Below are 15,177 nucleotides of genomic sequence, written 5' to 3'. Positions count from 1 at the left end.
TATTCACAGGGTTCAAAATTCAGGAAGCACAAGAGGGTAAACATTAAAATATCTCCCTGCCACTGCTGACTCCCAGGTCAACATATTTCCTTCTGGGCTTGTCATGTATTTGCCTGTTTCTTCAGAAATCCATTCCCTGCTCTTTGTCAGCTCTGTTTTCTATTGCAGGAAACTACATTTCCCAGGTTCCTTTGCTTGGTGGCTTCTGGCTAGCTTCAGGCAATGGAGGAAGGGCAGGCACTGGTACAGACTGGAGGGTGCAAGGAAGGCAGAGCCAAGGTATTTCTCTGTCTCCTCATGCTTTACATAGGGTTTCCCGCAGTTGCTGCAACTTCTTGGCTCCAGCTCCCCTCCGGGCAGCCCCCACCATGATTCTACTACTGCTGAATTGGCCCAGCTTCTAGGATCTGGTAACAACACCTCCTCCCTGTGTTCCTTCATCCGTAAGGCTGGTAGTCATTTCTTGCTATTAATACCTTTAAGGTTAATTCATAATCTTCTATTTGGTGTCCTAACTCTTTATCACCTGTGTAGCCAGTTTCTTCTATTAATTTCCCTCTGAACGAAATACTATGATCTGTTTCTTGTGTGTGTCTTTCCAGAATATTTTATGCATATAGAAGTAAATTATATCTGTTCTCTCCCTTCTATTTTTTTCACAAATGATAACATATTTTATACCCTATCCAACACTTTGCTTTTTCATTTAGCAATAATCCTGGAGTTCTATATAAGATTCTAAAGATTCTCTCCATTCTTTTTATTTTTTATTTTTTTGATATGGAGTCTCACTCTGTTGCCCAGGCTGGAGTGTGATGGCACGATCTCAGCTCACTGCAACCTCTGCCTCCTGGGTTCAAGCAATTCTCCAGCCTCAGCCTCTTGAGTAGCTGGGATTACAGTCACCCGCCATCATGCTCGGCTAATTTTTGTATTTTTGTAGAGATGGGGTTTCACCATGTTGGCCAGGCTGGTCTTGAACTCCTGGCCTCAGATGATCTGCCCGCTTTGGCCTCCCAAAGTGCTGGGATTACAGGCATGAGCCACCGTGCCTGGCTGCTTTCTATTCCTTTTAATCCAACAAGGAGATGTACTGCAATTAAATTGTTGGAACACAATCATGCTTATTTGTTTATGTATTGTCTTTGGCTGACTGCTTTCATATTGTGAGTTTTGTCCAATTCTTTGTTCGAGAAGCCAAGAACCTGGACACCTTCTGCTGATAATGATACCAGTTCCTTATTGATGGATATTAGGTTACTTAAGCTTTCCTGCTATTACAAACAATTCTGTGAATAATCTTGAATTATACCATATCATGAACTTTGGACTTAGAATTGCTGGGTCAGTGGGTATGTGTGTTTAAAAACCTTTTTTTTGGCCGGGCGCGGTGGCTCAAACCTGTAATCCCAGCACTTTGGGAGGCCGAGACGGGCGGATCACGAGGTCAGGAGATCGAGACCATCCTGGCTAACATGGTGAAACCCCATCTCTACTAAAAATACAAAAAACACTAGCTGGGCAAGGTGGCGGGCGCCTGTAGTCCCAGCTACTCCGGAGGCTGAGGCAGGAGAATGGCGTGAACCTGGAAGGTGGAGTTTGCAGTGAGCTGAGATCCGGCCACTGCACTCCAGCCTGGGCGACAGAGCAAGACTCTGTCTCAAAAACAAACAAACAAACAAACAAACAACAAAAAAGAAAACCTTTTTTTTTTTTTTTTGTTTTTGAGACAGGGTCTCTCTCTGTCACCCAGGCTAGAGTGCAGTGGCATGATCATAACTCACTGCAGCTTCTAACTCCTGGGCTCAAGTGATCCTCCAGCTTCTGCCTCCCAAGTAGCTAAGAGTACAGGCATGCACCACTGTGTCCAGCAATTTTTTTTTCTTTTTTTGTAGAAACGAGGTTTAGCTATGCTGCCCAGGCTACTCTTGAACTCCTGGGCTCAAGCGATCCTCTCACCCCAGCTTCCCAAAGGGATTATAGACGTGAGCTTCCTCACCTGGCCTTGAAACTTATTTTTTTTTTTTGGATACAGGGTCTCTCGCTATCACCCAGGTTGGAGTGCAGTAGCGTGATCATAACTCACTGCAGCCTCTAACTCCTGGGCTTAAGCGTTCCTCCTACCTCAGCCTCCTGAGTAGCTGGGACTACAGGTGAGCACCACCACGCCAAGCTAATTTTTTGTATATTTAGTAGAGAAGGGGTTTCATCAGGTTGCCCAGGCTGGTCTCGAACTCCTGGACTGAAGTGATCTGTCCGCCTCAGCCTCTCAGAGTGCTGGGATTACAGGCATGAGTCACCATGTCCGGCTGAAAGCTTTTTTTTTTTTTTTCAAGCAGATAAAGGCTTGTTTTATTTTAATGACTTATCTGTGTAATCACGGAGGCCAGTATGTAAAGACAAAGGGGGAGCTTTTATTTCTTGATCTTTTCCTCCTTGGACAAAGTCTTGATGATCTCCTCCTTATTGGCCTGGAGGCGCTCTTCACGGTGCTTGCGTTCTTCCTCGGTCTTGGACCTGCGGGCCACAGCCCGGTCAGCCAGGAGTTTCTTGCAGGCCTTGTCTGTCTTCAGCTTGTGGATGTGTTCTGTGAAAATCCGCTTGTTTTTGAACACATTCCCCTTCACCTTCAGGCACAGGCTGTGATTCACGTAGCAATCAGTCTTCTTAGATTCATGATATCTTCTGAGCAGCCTGCAGAATCCTCATTTTCCTCATCCACATGATCTTCTCTGACATTCAGGCATTGGCTGTACCCTTTTGCTTACCTACACCCATGTGCCTGCCCTTCTGGCCGGCCAAGGTGTTTTCCGGCATCGTGGCTGGGAATGGACAGTCACAGGCTTGCAAATGATCAGCCCATCTTTGATCAGCTTCTGGATCTGCTGACTGGAGTTGGCATTGGCGATTTCATTGGCCTCATTGGGGTCCAACCAGACCTTGTTCTTGCCACAGTGGAGGACACTAGAGATGAGCCTCTTCTGAAGCCTGAGCATACTCATGGCTGAGGCCACAGCAGCAAAAGGTGAGAGCTCCCTGAAAGCTTTTTAAACATAAAATTTCAAAAATATATTCTTGATAGGCATGGGAGCAAAACATCAAGGGTTCCAGGGAAACCGTATGTTGGATTGAATCTTTTGATTTTATTTTGTATATAAGAACATGGTCAAAGTCATTTCTCATAAACAGCACAATTTTACATTATTAAATGTGTTTTAAAAAGTAGGTATTTTGAAAGTCTTTCATGTATACAAGCAAGTGAAGACAAAAGGGCAGGCCTCTATAATTACCTTGAATTTTTCAAAAAGTTCAAGTACTACTAGGTTAGCAAAATTCGAGAGCTCTGTCGGGTTTTCTTGATTGTGAATTGGCACAGTAATTATCCACTGAGGATGACCAATTTGGCTATGATTTAAAAAAAATAATCTCTGAGCATTCAAAATTTACTGCAACTCTCTGTTCTGGGAATAATGTGAGGTTTGCATAGAGGGAGTATGCCAGTGAAGGCTTGAAAATAGGTTCTAAAAATGCTAAGGGCACAAGTTAGTTTGACTTTAAAAGCACCTTAACATTTTGTTACTGAAAGGTTTACATTATCTTGCCTGTTCAAGGAATTGTATGGACCAGCCCAAGAATTGCCTGTTACTGCCAGTTAAAATGTGAACCCTGGGGTCAGTGTAATTTCTGGAAATAAAATAAGTATGAGAAAGAGTACAGTTACTGACCATTATTCCTGGTGCCATGCTTGGCAAACTTTTCCTGTAGAGGGGCAGACAGCACATATTTTAGGTGTTATGGACCATGCAGTCTCTGTCATTACTACTCAACTCTGCTGTTTAAATGCTAAAGCAGCCATAGACAATAGTTGAATGAATGAGCGTGGCTGTGCTCCAATAAAACTGTCTACAGAAAGGGCGAGTGGCAAGATTTTGCCACAGGGTCCCAGTTTACCCACTCATTTCCTGGAGGAAAATTAGAGTCCTTGCAGTGTAGCATCACCTCAAGCCATGGAGTACTTGGTGACCTTTGGTGCTCTGGTTCTCTTTGACCTGAGCGGAGTTCTTTCCCATGAGACCCGTGCGATGTCTAAAATGACTTTCCCTGATGACACCCTGGATATACAATTTCCTTAGCTTACATGTCATTTGGATGAGAGTAAGTGCATAGGGAATGTTGCTATGATGTCCTTCCACAAATCTGGGGATCTGTGGAGAGAATGTTATTTATGACAGAGCATTAGAAGGAGAACAAGAGCAACAAAATCAGAGATCTCTGGTGTCATTGTGGTGGATTGTTTGTAAAGATGGCTGCTAACAATCCCGCCCATCCCGCTATGTGCCTCAGGCACTTCCCATCAAGTAGTGAGGTCTATTTACCTCCCCTTAAAAATGGGCTGACCTTAGGACTTGTTTTGGCCAATGGAATATGGCAGAAGTGATGAAACCGTCTTTGCAAAATTGTGACTGAGACAGTGAAATAGATCTAACTTAACTCCATCTTGCTTCTTAGCTCCAAGTTGCTTCTTAGCTCCAAGCAATCCTTATTCATTCCTGGGCATAGGCTGAACTAACTTTGGGAGAAGCTTAGTTATGGTTTACAGTTTAAAACAAAGACGATAGGCCGGGCGCGGTGGCTCACGCCTATAATCCCAGCACTTTGGGAGGCCAAGGTGGGTGAATCATGGGGTCAGGAGTTCAAGACCAGCCTGGCCAAGATGGTGAAACCCTGTCTCTACTAAAAAAAAAATATAAAAAAGTTAGCCGGGCATGATGGTGGGCACCTGTAATCCCAACTACTGGGGAGGCTGAGGCAGAGAATTGCTTGAACCTGGGAGGCGGAGATTGCAGTGAGCCGAGGTAGCGCCATTGCACTCCAGCCTGGGTGACAGAGTGAGACTCTGTTTCAAAAATAAACAAATAAATAAATAAAAATAAAACAAAAACAATAACAGCCCTTTCCCAAAGCAGACCTCCTTCTTGCCTGGGGACTAGATTGCCTTTGTAGGACTAACATTAGCCATAAGATTGGAAATTATGGTTTAGGAGTCATGCAGCTGGGGGCTACAAGATTCTGACCCTCCCTGAACTGCTCCTAAGATAAGTGCTTGAGATATTTTGCAGACCCTGCACTTGATGGATCAGCTGGCACCACCCAAACTGATAAAGTGGCTCATCTGATTTTGTGGCCCCACCAAGGAACTGACTCAGCACAAGAAGACAGCTTTGACTCCCTGTGATTTCATCCTTGACCAGTCAGCACTCCTAGCTCACTGACTTCCTTCTACTCACCAAGTTGTCCTTAAAAATTCTGCTCCCCGAATGCTCGGGGAGAGTGACTTGAGTAATAATAAAACTCCGGTCTCAGCCAGGTGTGGTGGCTCACGCCTGTAATCCCGGCACTTTGGCAGGCTAAAGTGGGTGGATCATGAGGTCAGGAGTTCGAGACCAGCCTGGCCAACATGGTGAAACCTCAGTCTCTACTAAAAATACAAAAATTAGCTGAGCATGGTGGTGTGCACCTATAATCCCAGCTACTCAGGAGGCTGAGGCAGGAGAATCGCTGGAACCCGGGAGGCGGAGATTGCAGTGAGCCGAGATCGCACCATTGCACTCCAGCCTGGACAACAGATCGAGACTCCGTCTCAAAAAATAAATAAATAAATAAATAAAGAACAACTCCAGTCTCCCGCACAGCCAGCTGGGCGTGAGTTACTCTTTTCTCTACTGCAATTCCCCTGTCTTGATAAATCAGCTCTGTCTAGGCAGTGAGCAAGGTGAACCCCTTGGGCGGTTACAGTGATGCGGTATCAATTCCAAGCCTAGACCTGAAGGAACTTGGCACCTTCAGCTGTCACCCTCTTAGAAGCCATCTGTTACATAAAGACGCTTGGGCTAGACTTCTGAATGATGCACAATCACATGGAAGAAGAGAGAGAGGTCAGATAGAGAAGAGCTTAGGTGTCCAGTCACTGCTACCACCCAGGCTGAGGCACCAGACATGACTGGGGCCATTTTGGATGTTCCAGCTTTAGCCAAGCTCCCAACTCAGTGTAGCCATATGACTGACCCCAGATAACATCACATGGAGCAGAGACATGTCATCCCTGCCAATCTCTAGCCAAATTGCAGAACTGTGAACAAATAAATGGTTGTTTTAAGCCACTAATTTGGAGGATGGTTTGTTATGCAACAATAGTTTCCATGACCCAGTAGCAGGGTACCCATGTTGGGGATCTTCTGGCTTGAAGCTCTCCTGACACTTGACTTTCTGCCCTTGACAGCATCCATAATTAGCAACTCCTTAATCTGGCCTCCAAGGCTCTCCATTGCCTTGGCTTTTACTTACCTTGCCATCGCCATTTCTGCATGCTCCACTGCAGGAAGTTTTCCTTCTAGAGAAGCAGTACAGCATAGATATTAGGAGCAATGACTCTGGAGACAGACTGCCTATCATTAGCTGTGTGATCTTGGTCAAGTCGCTTAACCCATCTGTGCTTACTCTCTTCGTATGAAAGGTGAACGATAATAATCCCTACCTCATGCATGGTGGTGGTGAACATTAATATGTTAATATGTGCAAAACACTTCGAATAGTTCCTGGCACTGTGCCATACATAGTTTTGGGAGCCTTCATTCAGTATATTGCCTCCGACCAAGGTGGCTTTCTCTGCTCCCCTTTCTTTCTCTCCTTCTTTCCTTCTCTCTCAGCCCACCTGCAGACCCCTCCTGTATGTGGAGGCCCCTGATGCAATAGCTTTCATTTGTCTAGGTCTTCCTTCTCTCGTTTCCTGTTTGGGACACTAATCTGACAGTTAGGCTTTGAGATTCTGGAGTCTCCGGATTGTCTGGGGATCCCATTTTGCTTCTTGAAGGCAGAGACTGTTGTCTGAGAGCTGCGACAATTGCCTTCCTGCCCCTGCAGTGCATGCAGATTTTCCTGAAATAAAAAACTGGCCGGGTGTGGTGGCTCACGTCTGTAATCCCAGCACTTTGAGGGGCCGAAGCGGGTGGATCACGAGGTCAGGAGTTTGAGACCAGCCTGACCAACATGGTGAAACCCAGTCTCTATTAAAAATACAAAAATTAACCAGGCATGGTGGTGGGTGCCTGTAATCCCAGCTACTTGGGAGAGTGAGGCAGGAGAATCGTTTGAGTTCAGGAGGCGGAGGTTGCAGTGAGCCGAGATCGCGCCACTGCACTCTAGCCTGGGTGACAGGGCAAGACTCTGTCTCAAAAAACAAACAAACAAAAACTGAGTAAAAGATTGATGTGGACTAAAACCAGTGGCAATGCTTTCGGGTAAATAGGACTTGGGTTGAGCTTGGAGGTCTAGAACACTTGGCAAAGTGTGGGGGCCAGGAGGAAGCGTTGTCCTTTCTTAGGCTGCATGTGATATATACCTCATACATGTAAGCTGCCTGTGCCCAATTCCTTGTACTGTCACTTATTAGCTTGATAACGTTTTGCAAGTATTTACCTCTTCAGTCTCCTCATCTGCAAAATGAGAGATTTACTAATTATACTCCTGCCATGAAGTTGTAGGACTTTACATATATTTATATATATATATATATATAATTATTATTATTATTATTTTTTAGACGGAGTCTCACTGTCACCCAGCCTGGAGTGCAGTGGTGCCATCTCAGCTCACTGCAACCTCCACTTCCCGGGTTCAACGAATTCTCCTGCCTCAGCCTCCCGAGTAGCTGGGACTACAGGTGCACCCCACCACTCTCAGCTAATTTTTGTACTTTTAGTAGAGATGGGGTTTCACCATGTTGGCCAGGCTAGTCTTGAACTCCTGGCCTCAAGTGATCCATCCGCCTCAGCCTCCCAAAGTACTGGGATTACAGCATGACCCACTGTACCTGGCCTTAATGGCTTATACTTCTAAGACCCTTGGGACAATGACTGGCACAAGAAAATACCTCATAAATGTGAAACATGTTTTGTCATCGTTAAGCCCCTCAATTTCCACAAGCTGTGTCAGCTTGATCACCTGCTGAGCGGACCACTAAAGACCATGTGTCTGCACTTGTCTGCCACCCAGATGGTCCTACCCAGGTACAGCCGTACCTGAGCTTGTGTGTGAGCAGCTCAGCTTAGGGAGGCCATTCTTTACAGTGCTCTGGCCATTCCTTACAGCGCTCTGTTAGCCCAGGACTAGGAGAGACTACTAGAAAGATTTACACCCAAATTGTGTCATTTTACCCTTTTGTAGAGTTACTTTTATTGGACTGTGCTTTAGCATCACACCTTTTGTGTACACTGCAGGACATTATAAAGAATAGCCCCATAAACTATTGACTTCTCTATAAAGACGCCACTGAAGAGATTAATTTCATTTCAGTATTCTCTGTGTAGGGAGAACTTTTGTGTTTCATTACAAAGAATAATTGTTCTTTTCTTGTAGTTTTTTACTGTATGAGTGTGCAAAATACGTGATGGATCAGGTGTTACTCTCTGCATTTACCTGCCAAATTTGTGACCTTCTGGCAGGGGGCTAGATTCTTACAGGGTATTTTGGGGGATTCTAACCTAACTCTTTGCTTCATCTATTTTTTTCTACCCTCATTTTCGCTTTTGCCTTATCATCTTGCTTAATTTTTAGACATTGCCATCCAAATCTAACTCGTTGGACTGAAGCAAGGTAAAAATAAAAAAATTTAAAAAGTGCCACTTAAGATAATTCTAAATCAATACCTTTTAAAAATATGTGGAAAATATAAATATGCATTCCGCAGTTTTAGAAATCATGTAACTTATCTGTGAATTTCTTCTTGGCCTTGAGTTGTTGAACAGTTGCTGAACAAAATTAAAAAGATTTGAGCAAGAAAGTGAAAGAAGAGACCCACTGGTTCTTGTTTTCAGGCTCCAAAGACATACTGTCATGAAATCCATTATAACCACCACAGCCACCACTACTATGGAGCAGCTACTGTGTGTGTGTAAGGAATTCCAGTCGGTGCAATATATTCAACAAATAAAATAGATGCTAGACACTAAGGTGCCGAGGATACAGTAGAGTAAAGCCAGACAAGATCTCTGCTTTCGCAGTGCTTTAGTAAATTCTCTTTCATGATGAATTTCTAACTGCCTGCCTTTGAGCAAGTCCTCTTTGTACTAGGAGATCTAGAAAGCCTGATAATGATGGTGAAGATGACAATGTCAGCTTACGTTTATTGAGCGCATACTATATCCCAGGCATTGTTGTAAGTGCTTTGCATGTATTAGCTTACTGAACCCTCAGACAATCCCATGAGGTATGTGCTAATGTTAACTACACTTTAAAGATTAGGAAATGGAGGCACAGAAGGGTCACATCAGGGTTTCTCAACCTATTGGCACTAGTGACATTTTGGACCATATAATTCTTTGTGGTGGGGGACTGTCCTGTGCACTTGTATGATGTTTAGCAAGATCTCTGTTGTCTATCCATGACTAGGTGCCTAACAACACCCCTGCACCCCAGTTGTGACAATCCAAATGTCTGCAGACATTGCCAAATGTTCCCTGAGGGGCAAAACTACCCCCAGGTTGAGAATCACTGGGTTAGATGATTTGCCCAAATTACACAAGTAGTATGCGTTAGAGCTGAGATTCAACCCAGGCATTCTGGCTGCAGAGTGTGAAATATTAACAACACCAAACTCTAGGTGTAACCGTCTCAGTCATAATTAGAATTTTCAGGAATAGAAATGTGAGAATCTTTGTGAAAAGATGTTTAAGAGATGTTAAAAACAGAAATGTGAGAATCTAACTTTCTGAAAATGGTGGACACAGCACTAATACTGAGATCTGACAATTACTAGTATTTTAATAATTCTGTGTGTGTCAGTCAGGGACCCAGCAAGAAACAGAAGGCATTCTCTAATTAACATAACTTGAGGAGCGTTTAATAACTGACTGCTTACAAAGGTGTGGGGCAGGGAGTAGGGAGACCACAGAGGAGAGTGTAGTCCCGAGTCTCTTAACAGTGGAGAGCCTTTACCGTGTATATTAACACGGTAATAGGATGAGAAAGAGAGAGACCTGGACAGAGAGAGAGATGCCTTAAGAACAACACTATCTGGCCGGGCGCAGTGGCTCACGCCTGTAATCCCAGCACTTTGGGAGGCCAAGGGGAGTGGATCACCTGAAGTGAGGAGTTTGACACCAGCCTGCCCAACATAGTGAAACCCCATCTCTACTAAAAATACAAAAATTAGCTGGGCATGGTGGCTTATGCCTGTAATCCCAGCTACTCAGGAGGCTGAGTCAAGAGAATTGCTTGAACCCAGGAGGCGGAGGTTGCAGTGAGCCGAGATCGCCACTACACTCCAACCTGGGCAACAGAGCAAGACTCTGTCTTGAAAATAAATACATAATAATAAATAAATAAATAACACTATCTTCTGTTGCCCAAGGTGACCTTGAAAGGAGAATGCTAGGAGAATAAATACCACAACTTGACTCTCCTTCCTCCCTCTGATCTTCTTCTGGGACTGTGCATTGGCTACACCCCACTGGAAACCAGAGAACAGTGATGCCCACTAACTGTGCCCCATTCAAGTCAGCCACCTGGGCAGAGAGCAGGCAAAGAAGGGTGGAGAGAGATATTTGCCACACTGCAATAACCTTTCTTTTTTTCTTTTTTTAAGGTGGAGTCTTGCTCTGTTGCCAGGCTATCTCGGCTCACTGCAACCTCTGCCTCTCGGGTTCAAGTGATTCTCCTGCCTCAGCTCCTGAGTAGCTGGGATTACAGGCGTGTGCCACCATGCCTGGCTAATTTTTGTATTTGTAGTAGAGACAGAGTTTAACCATGTTGGCCAGGATGGTCTCAATCTCTTGACCTCGTGATCCGCCCACCTCAGCCTCCCAGAGTGCTGGGATTACAAGCGTGAGCCACCGTGCCTGGCCTGCAATAACCTTTCTCATGGGATTTCGTTTCTATCTGTTGGCTTTGAGGTTTGGTTATTCCATAAACTTTACAGATTTGTCATTTTCTTGGTGAGAAGTCAATTTCATCTAACACCTTTACCTTGATTTTTCATGACCTCCAATGTGTATAGTCGGTGAACCAGCCTGTGTAGAATTTGAGGGGAGAAAAGAAAATTATTGTAATATCTGCTTTGGCAAGATGCTATTAGGATGCATCTGCTACAGAAACATTGGAGTAGTCACTGCCTTTTTCTTTTAATTTTTTAAACTGTAACCGAGACATAAGGTTCACTATTATGTGTTTATGTTGGCAGAGATTCAAATGTGAAAATTCTTTTCTAAACCATTCTTTGAAGTATTTGGATATTCGCTTCAAACTTTTTGTCATGCCCTCAATTGATTAAACTTTCATTTTAAAGAGTCAATGGATAGCATGTCTTAATTTGCAGTCTTTCCACAGGTCTTTTAAAGATCACACCTACACAACAACAAAAACGGCCTGTCAATTCAGTGAGATCAAGTCAATTAATGGAATTTAAAAAAAAACACTAAAGAGTTTCTTTTTAATGTGGCACCATGTGTGTGAAAAACAATTCTTGGGTTGACCATAATTTTTATTTTTCTCACAGTGGATTTTGGCACCACTTGGTACAGCTTGGCTAAGGCTCTTTCTAGCCCACCCTTGAGCATTTCTGTCTTCTCCATCCCTTCTGCTATGTTCCTTGTACGCTGTGAGTTCCAGCCCTTTCCCTGAACTGTATGTTCTAGAAACATAGAATCTTGGAGTTGAAAGCGCTGTGAGTAGCCACATAGTTCATTCTTCCTCCCAGCGGGTACCCTCTTGTGTAATATCTCTGACAGATGGCCACCCAGCCTGTGTTTGAGCATCATCTAGGACAGGGAACCCTCTACTTCGCAAAGCAGCTTGTTCCACTGTGGGCGAGCTCATACTGCTAAACTGATCATTTTGCCATTGAGCTGAAACTTGCTTTCTTCTAATTTTCATTTCCTTCCTTCCTTCCTTCCTTCCTTCCTTCCTTCCTTCCTTCTTCCCTTTCTTCCCTTTCTCCTTCCTTCCTTCCTTCCTTCCTTCCTTCCTTCTTCCCTTTCTTCCCTTTCTCCTTCCTTCCTTCCTCCCTCCCTCCCTCCCTCCCTCCCTCCCTCCCTCCCTCCCTTCCTTCCTTCCTTCCTTCCTTCCTTCCTTTCTGTCTTTCTTTCTGTCTTTCTTTCTTTCTTGAGACAGAGTCTTGCTCTGTTGCCCAGGCTGGAGTGCAGTGGCATAATCTCAGCTCAGTGCAACCTTCACCTCCCGGGTTCACGTGATTCTTCTGCCTCAGCCTCCTGAGTAGTTGGTATTACAGGTGCATGCCACTATGCCCAGCTAATTTTTTTGTATTTTTAGTAGAGACGGGGCTTTGCCATGTTGGCCAGGCTGGTCTCAAACTCCTGACCTCAGGTGATCCACCTGCCTCGGCCTCCCAAAGTGCTGGGATTACAGGCATGAGTCACTGAGTCTGGTTGCTTTCTTCTTAATTTTCACGCATTAGGGAAAGACAGTAGAAGGCAGTGGTCAAGATTCTGGTTCTGAGCCAGACTGCCTTTGTTCATGTTCCTGCTCTCCCACTTACCATCTGTGTGCTCTTGTGCAAGTTATTTAACCTTCTAATCCAGTTTGTTTCTCTGTAAAATGGGGATAACAGTAGCTGTGCATTGTATCAATTTAGCTAAGTTGGAACTAGGACTCCCAGAATTCCCTTCCTTGTTTGGTCTCCTGGGTTACAGTTGACCACAGGGGAAATTGGAGGGCAGAAGTAAGGCAGGAAGTAGGGTATAGGGCCACTGCTGTTGTAGTTTCCCTACATCAGCACAGACCTGGTTTGCATTATTCATGTAGGTCACCAACTGGGCATGCAGCTCTTCCAACTCTGGCCAGCTCTTCTTCAGCATCTCTGGATCCTGGGCCAACTCTGTGTGAAGTTCCGTGGTGAAGTGTGCCAGCTCTTCTACAGGTCACTGGCATCTTTAAAGTCAGAGGCTTGGAGACAGTGAGAGACTGACAAAGATACCAGTGTGATACCAATGTGACCAGTGTAAGTTCTGATGAGAGACAGATGTGAGTTTCAGCTCTTTCTTGCTCTCTTCCACTTTACATCCATTTTCCCTTCCCAACTCCTGGAGATGCTGACTTCAGGCCCAAAACCAGATGCAGAAGCAAGAGCTATACACAAACTACACAGCTCTCAATATTCGTAAAGTCTGATCTGTAAGCTAAATTTATTTAATTCACAGTGGCTCTGCTTCTCTGATCAAGCCCCAATAATACCAGTACATTGCGACAAATAAATGAAATAATCTATGTAAAGCACTCATTACAGTGCCTGGAACGTAGTTAAGTACCCAGCATCCTTGGACCTGTATTGTTATAGTCTCCATCTTCATCGTGTTACCAGCTCCATTCTCCAGGTCATTACAGAATGCATTTGGCTCCTCTTCCACCTGACAGTGAATCCACATATTTAAATCCTTTCTTTTTTGGAGATAGAGTCTCCCTCTGTTGCCCAGGCTGGAGTGCAGTGGTGTGATCTCTGTTCACCGCAACCTCTGCCTCCCGGATTCAAGCGATTCTCTTGCCTCAGCCTCCCGAGTAGCTGGGATCACAGGCCCCTGCCACCATGCTCAACTAATTTTTTTTGTAATTTTAGTAGAGATGGGATTCCACCATGTTGGCCAGGTTGGTCTCGAACTCCTGACCTTAAGTCATCCGCCCACCTCGGCATCCCAAAGTGCTAGAATTACAGGCATGAGCTACCGCATCCAGGCTAAATCCGTATTTTCGAAGGCTTTTAAATATAGAACGATCTGTCAAGTGAAACCATATGAGAGATACTGGACTAAGTGATTTGGACATATTATCTCATTTAATTGTCTTCACAAACACTCTAGAAATTTTCCAGATGAGGCTACTGAAGCTCATCCCAAGGTGACATAACTAGGGGTCTCTTGGACTACCTATAGTTAGTTGAGTTTTATAGTAATATGCAATTTCTAACTTGTATATTTATAAATCTTGTAATTGTTGTATAAAATAAGAGCAATTACTTTCATTTGTTCTTTGATTAATAGTCAACACAATTCAAACAGATTAAAATCACTTTAAACAATTAATCCCATTTATAAACTTATTTAATTCCCCTTTTTAAACTATACTCATAAATGTAATATATTTGAACTTTTCGAGCCCTTCAAATGCCCGACAAGGCGTAAGTATAATCCTAACAAACAAAATTCTACCAGTTAAATGACTCTGGTGAAGATAATAGATTAAGCCTATAAATTTGTTGAATCTTGAGCACTCATAAACATTTCCATACTGTTAATATGCTTGTGAAAATCTCTTATGCTTTTCTATGTGAAATTACAAGTCAAAATCAATTGCTCAAGGCTAATCTAATAGATTTCCTAAAATGTTAGATTCTCTTAAACATTACAAAGAAATTGTTTTTAATTTATACAAAGTGTTACTACTATGGCTATTTACTTCATCATATCATTTTAAATTCTCCCCAGGATTGAAAAGTCACTTACTCAAATAAGGGTAGTAGATTTACTATAAGGGTAGTAGATTTACTATATCAGGTAAATTGAGCTGAAGTCAGAAGGTGGCTTTTCCCCTCAGGATGTGTTTGTGTAGCTAGAGATTCAAGACCCAGACATAGGATTTAAGAGCCTCATGCTTCCTGAATGATTCTGTCTTAGTCACAGGGTACACAGGAAACCCCCCCCTTTTTTTTTAACATGAATGTTCATAGCAGCTTTCTTTGTAATAGCCCCAAACTGGATGCAAACCAAATGTCCATCAACAGATCAACAGACAAAGTGTGATGTACTGATACAATGGAATATTACTCAGCAATAAAAAAGAAAGGACTACTGATACACACTGCAAGAGGGATGAATCTCAAAATCATTATGCTACATGGAAGAGACCAATCAAAGAGGAATCCACACCATATAATTCCTTTTATATTAAATTCTAGAAAATGCAAACTAATCTGTAGTGACAGAAAGCAGATAGGGGTTCAAGGAGAAGAGAGAGACCACCAGAGGGGAATAGATACGTTCATTACCTTGAGGGCTGACATGAATTTAAGGGTATATACATATATCAAAACTTATACTTTTTTTGAGATGGAGTCTTGCTCTGTCACCCAGGCTGGAGTGCAGTGGTGCCATCTCAGCTCACTGCAACCTCCAC

The 15,177-nt window shown here is 43.7% G+C and overlaps 1 protein-coding gene and 1 pseudogene across 1 annotated transcript in view; both read right to left on the bottom strand.

Annotated features, from left to right (window-relative positions):
* Positions 1-2,414: 2,414 nt before the first annotated feature.
* Positions 2,415-3,002, bottom strand: LOC105509439 (annotated as a pseudogene).
* A 715-nt stretch (positions 3,003-3,717) lies between these two features.
* The window catches only part of LOC105509494, an 18,324-nt gene continuing 6,864 nt past the window's right edge, over positions 3,718-15,177 (bottom strand). Inside the window, 3 exon segments of the mRNA XM_011938737.1 lie at positions 3,718-3,759; positions 4,017-4,205; positions 6,346-6,391. Coding sequence (XP_011794127.1) covers positions 3,718-3,759; positions 4,017-4,205; positions 6,346-6,391 — 277 coding nt within the window.

This window comes from Colobus angolensis, unplaced genomic scaffold (assembly GCF_000951035.1).
Source record: "Colobus angolensis palliatus isolate OR3802 unplaced genomic scaffold, Cang.pa_1.0 Scaffold176, whole genome shotgun sequence".
In the NCBI taxonomy this organism is placed as follows: Eukaryota; Metazoa; Chordata; class Mammalia; order Primates; family Cercopithecidae; genus Colobus; species Colobus angolensis.
Note: the sequence above shows the minus strand (reverse complement) of the source record. Positions and strands in the feature narration are given on the sequence as shown.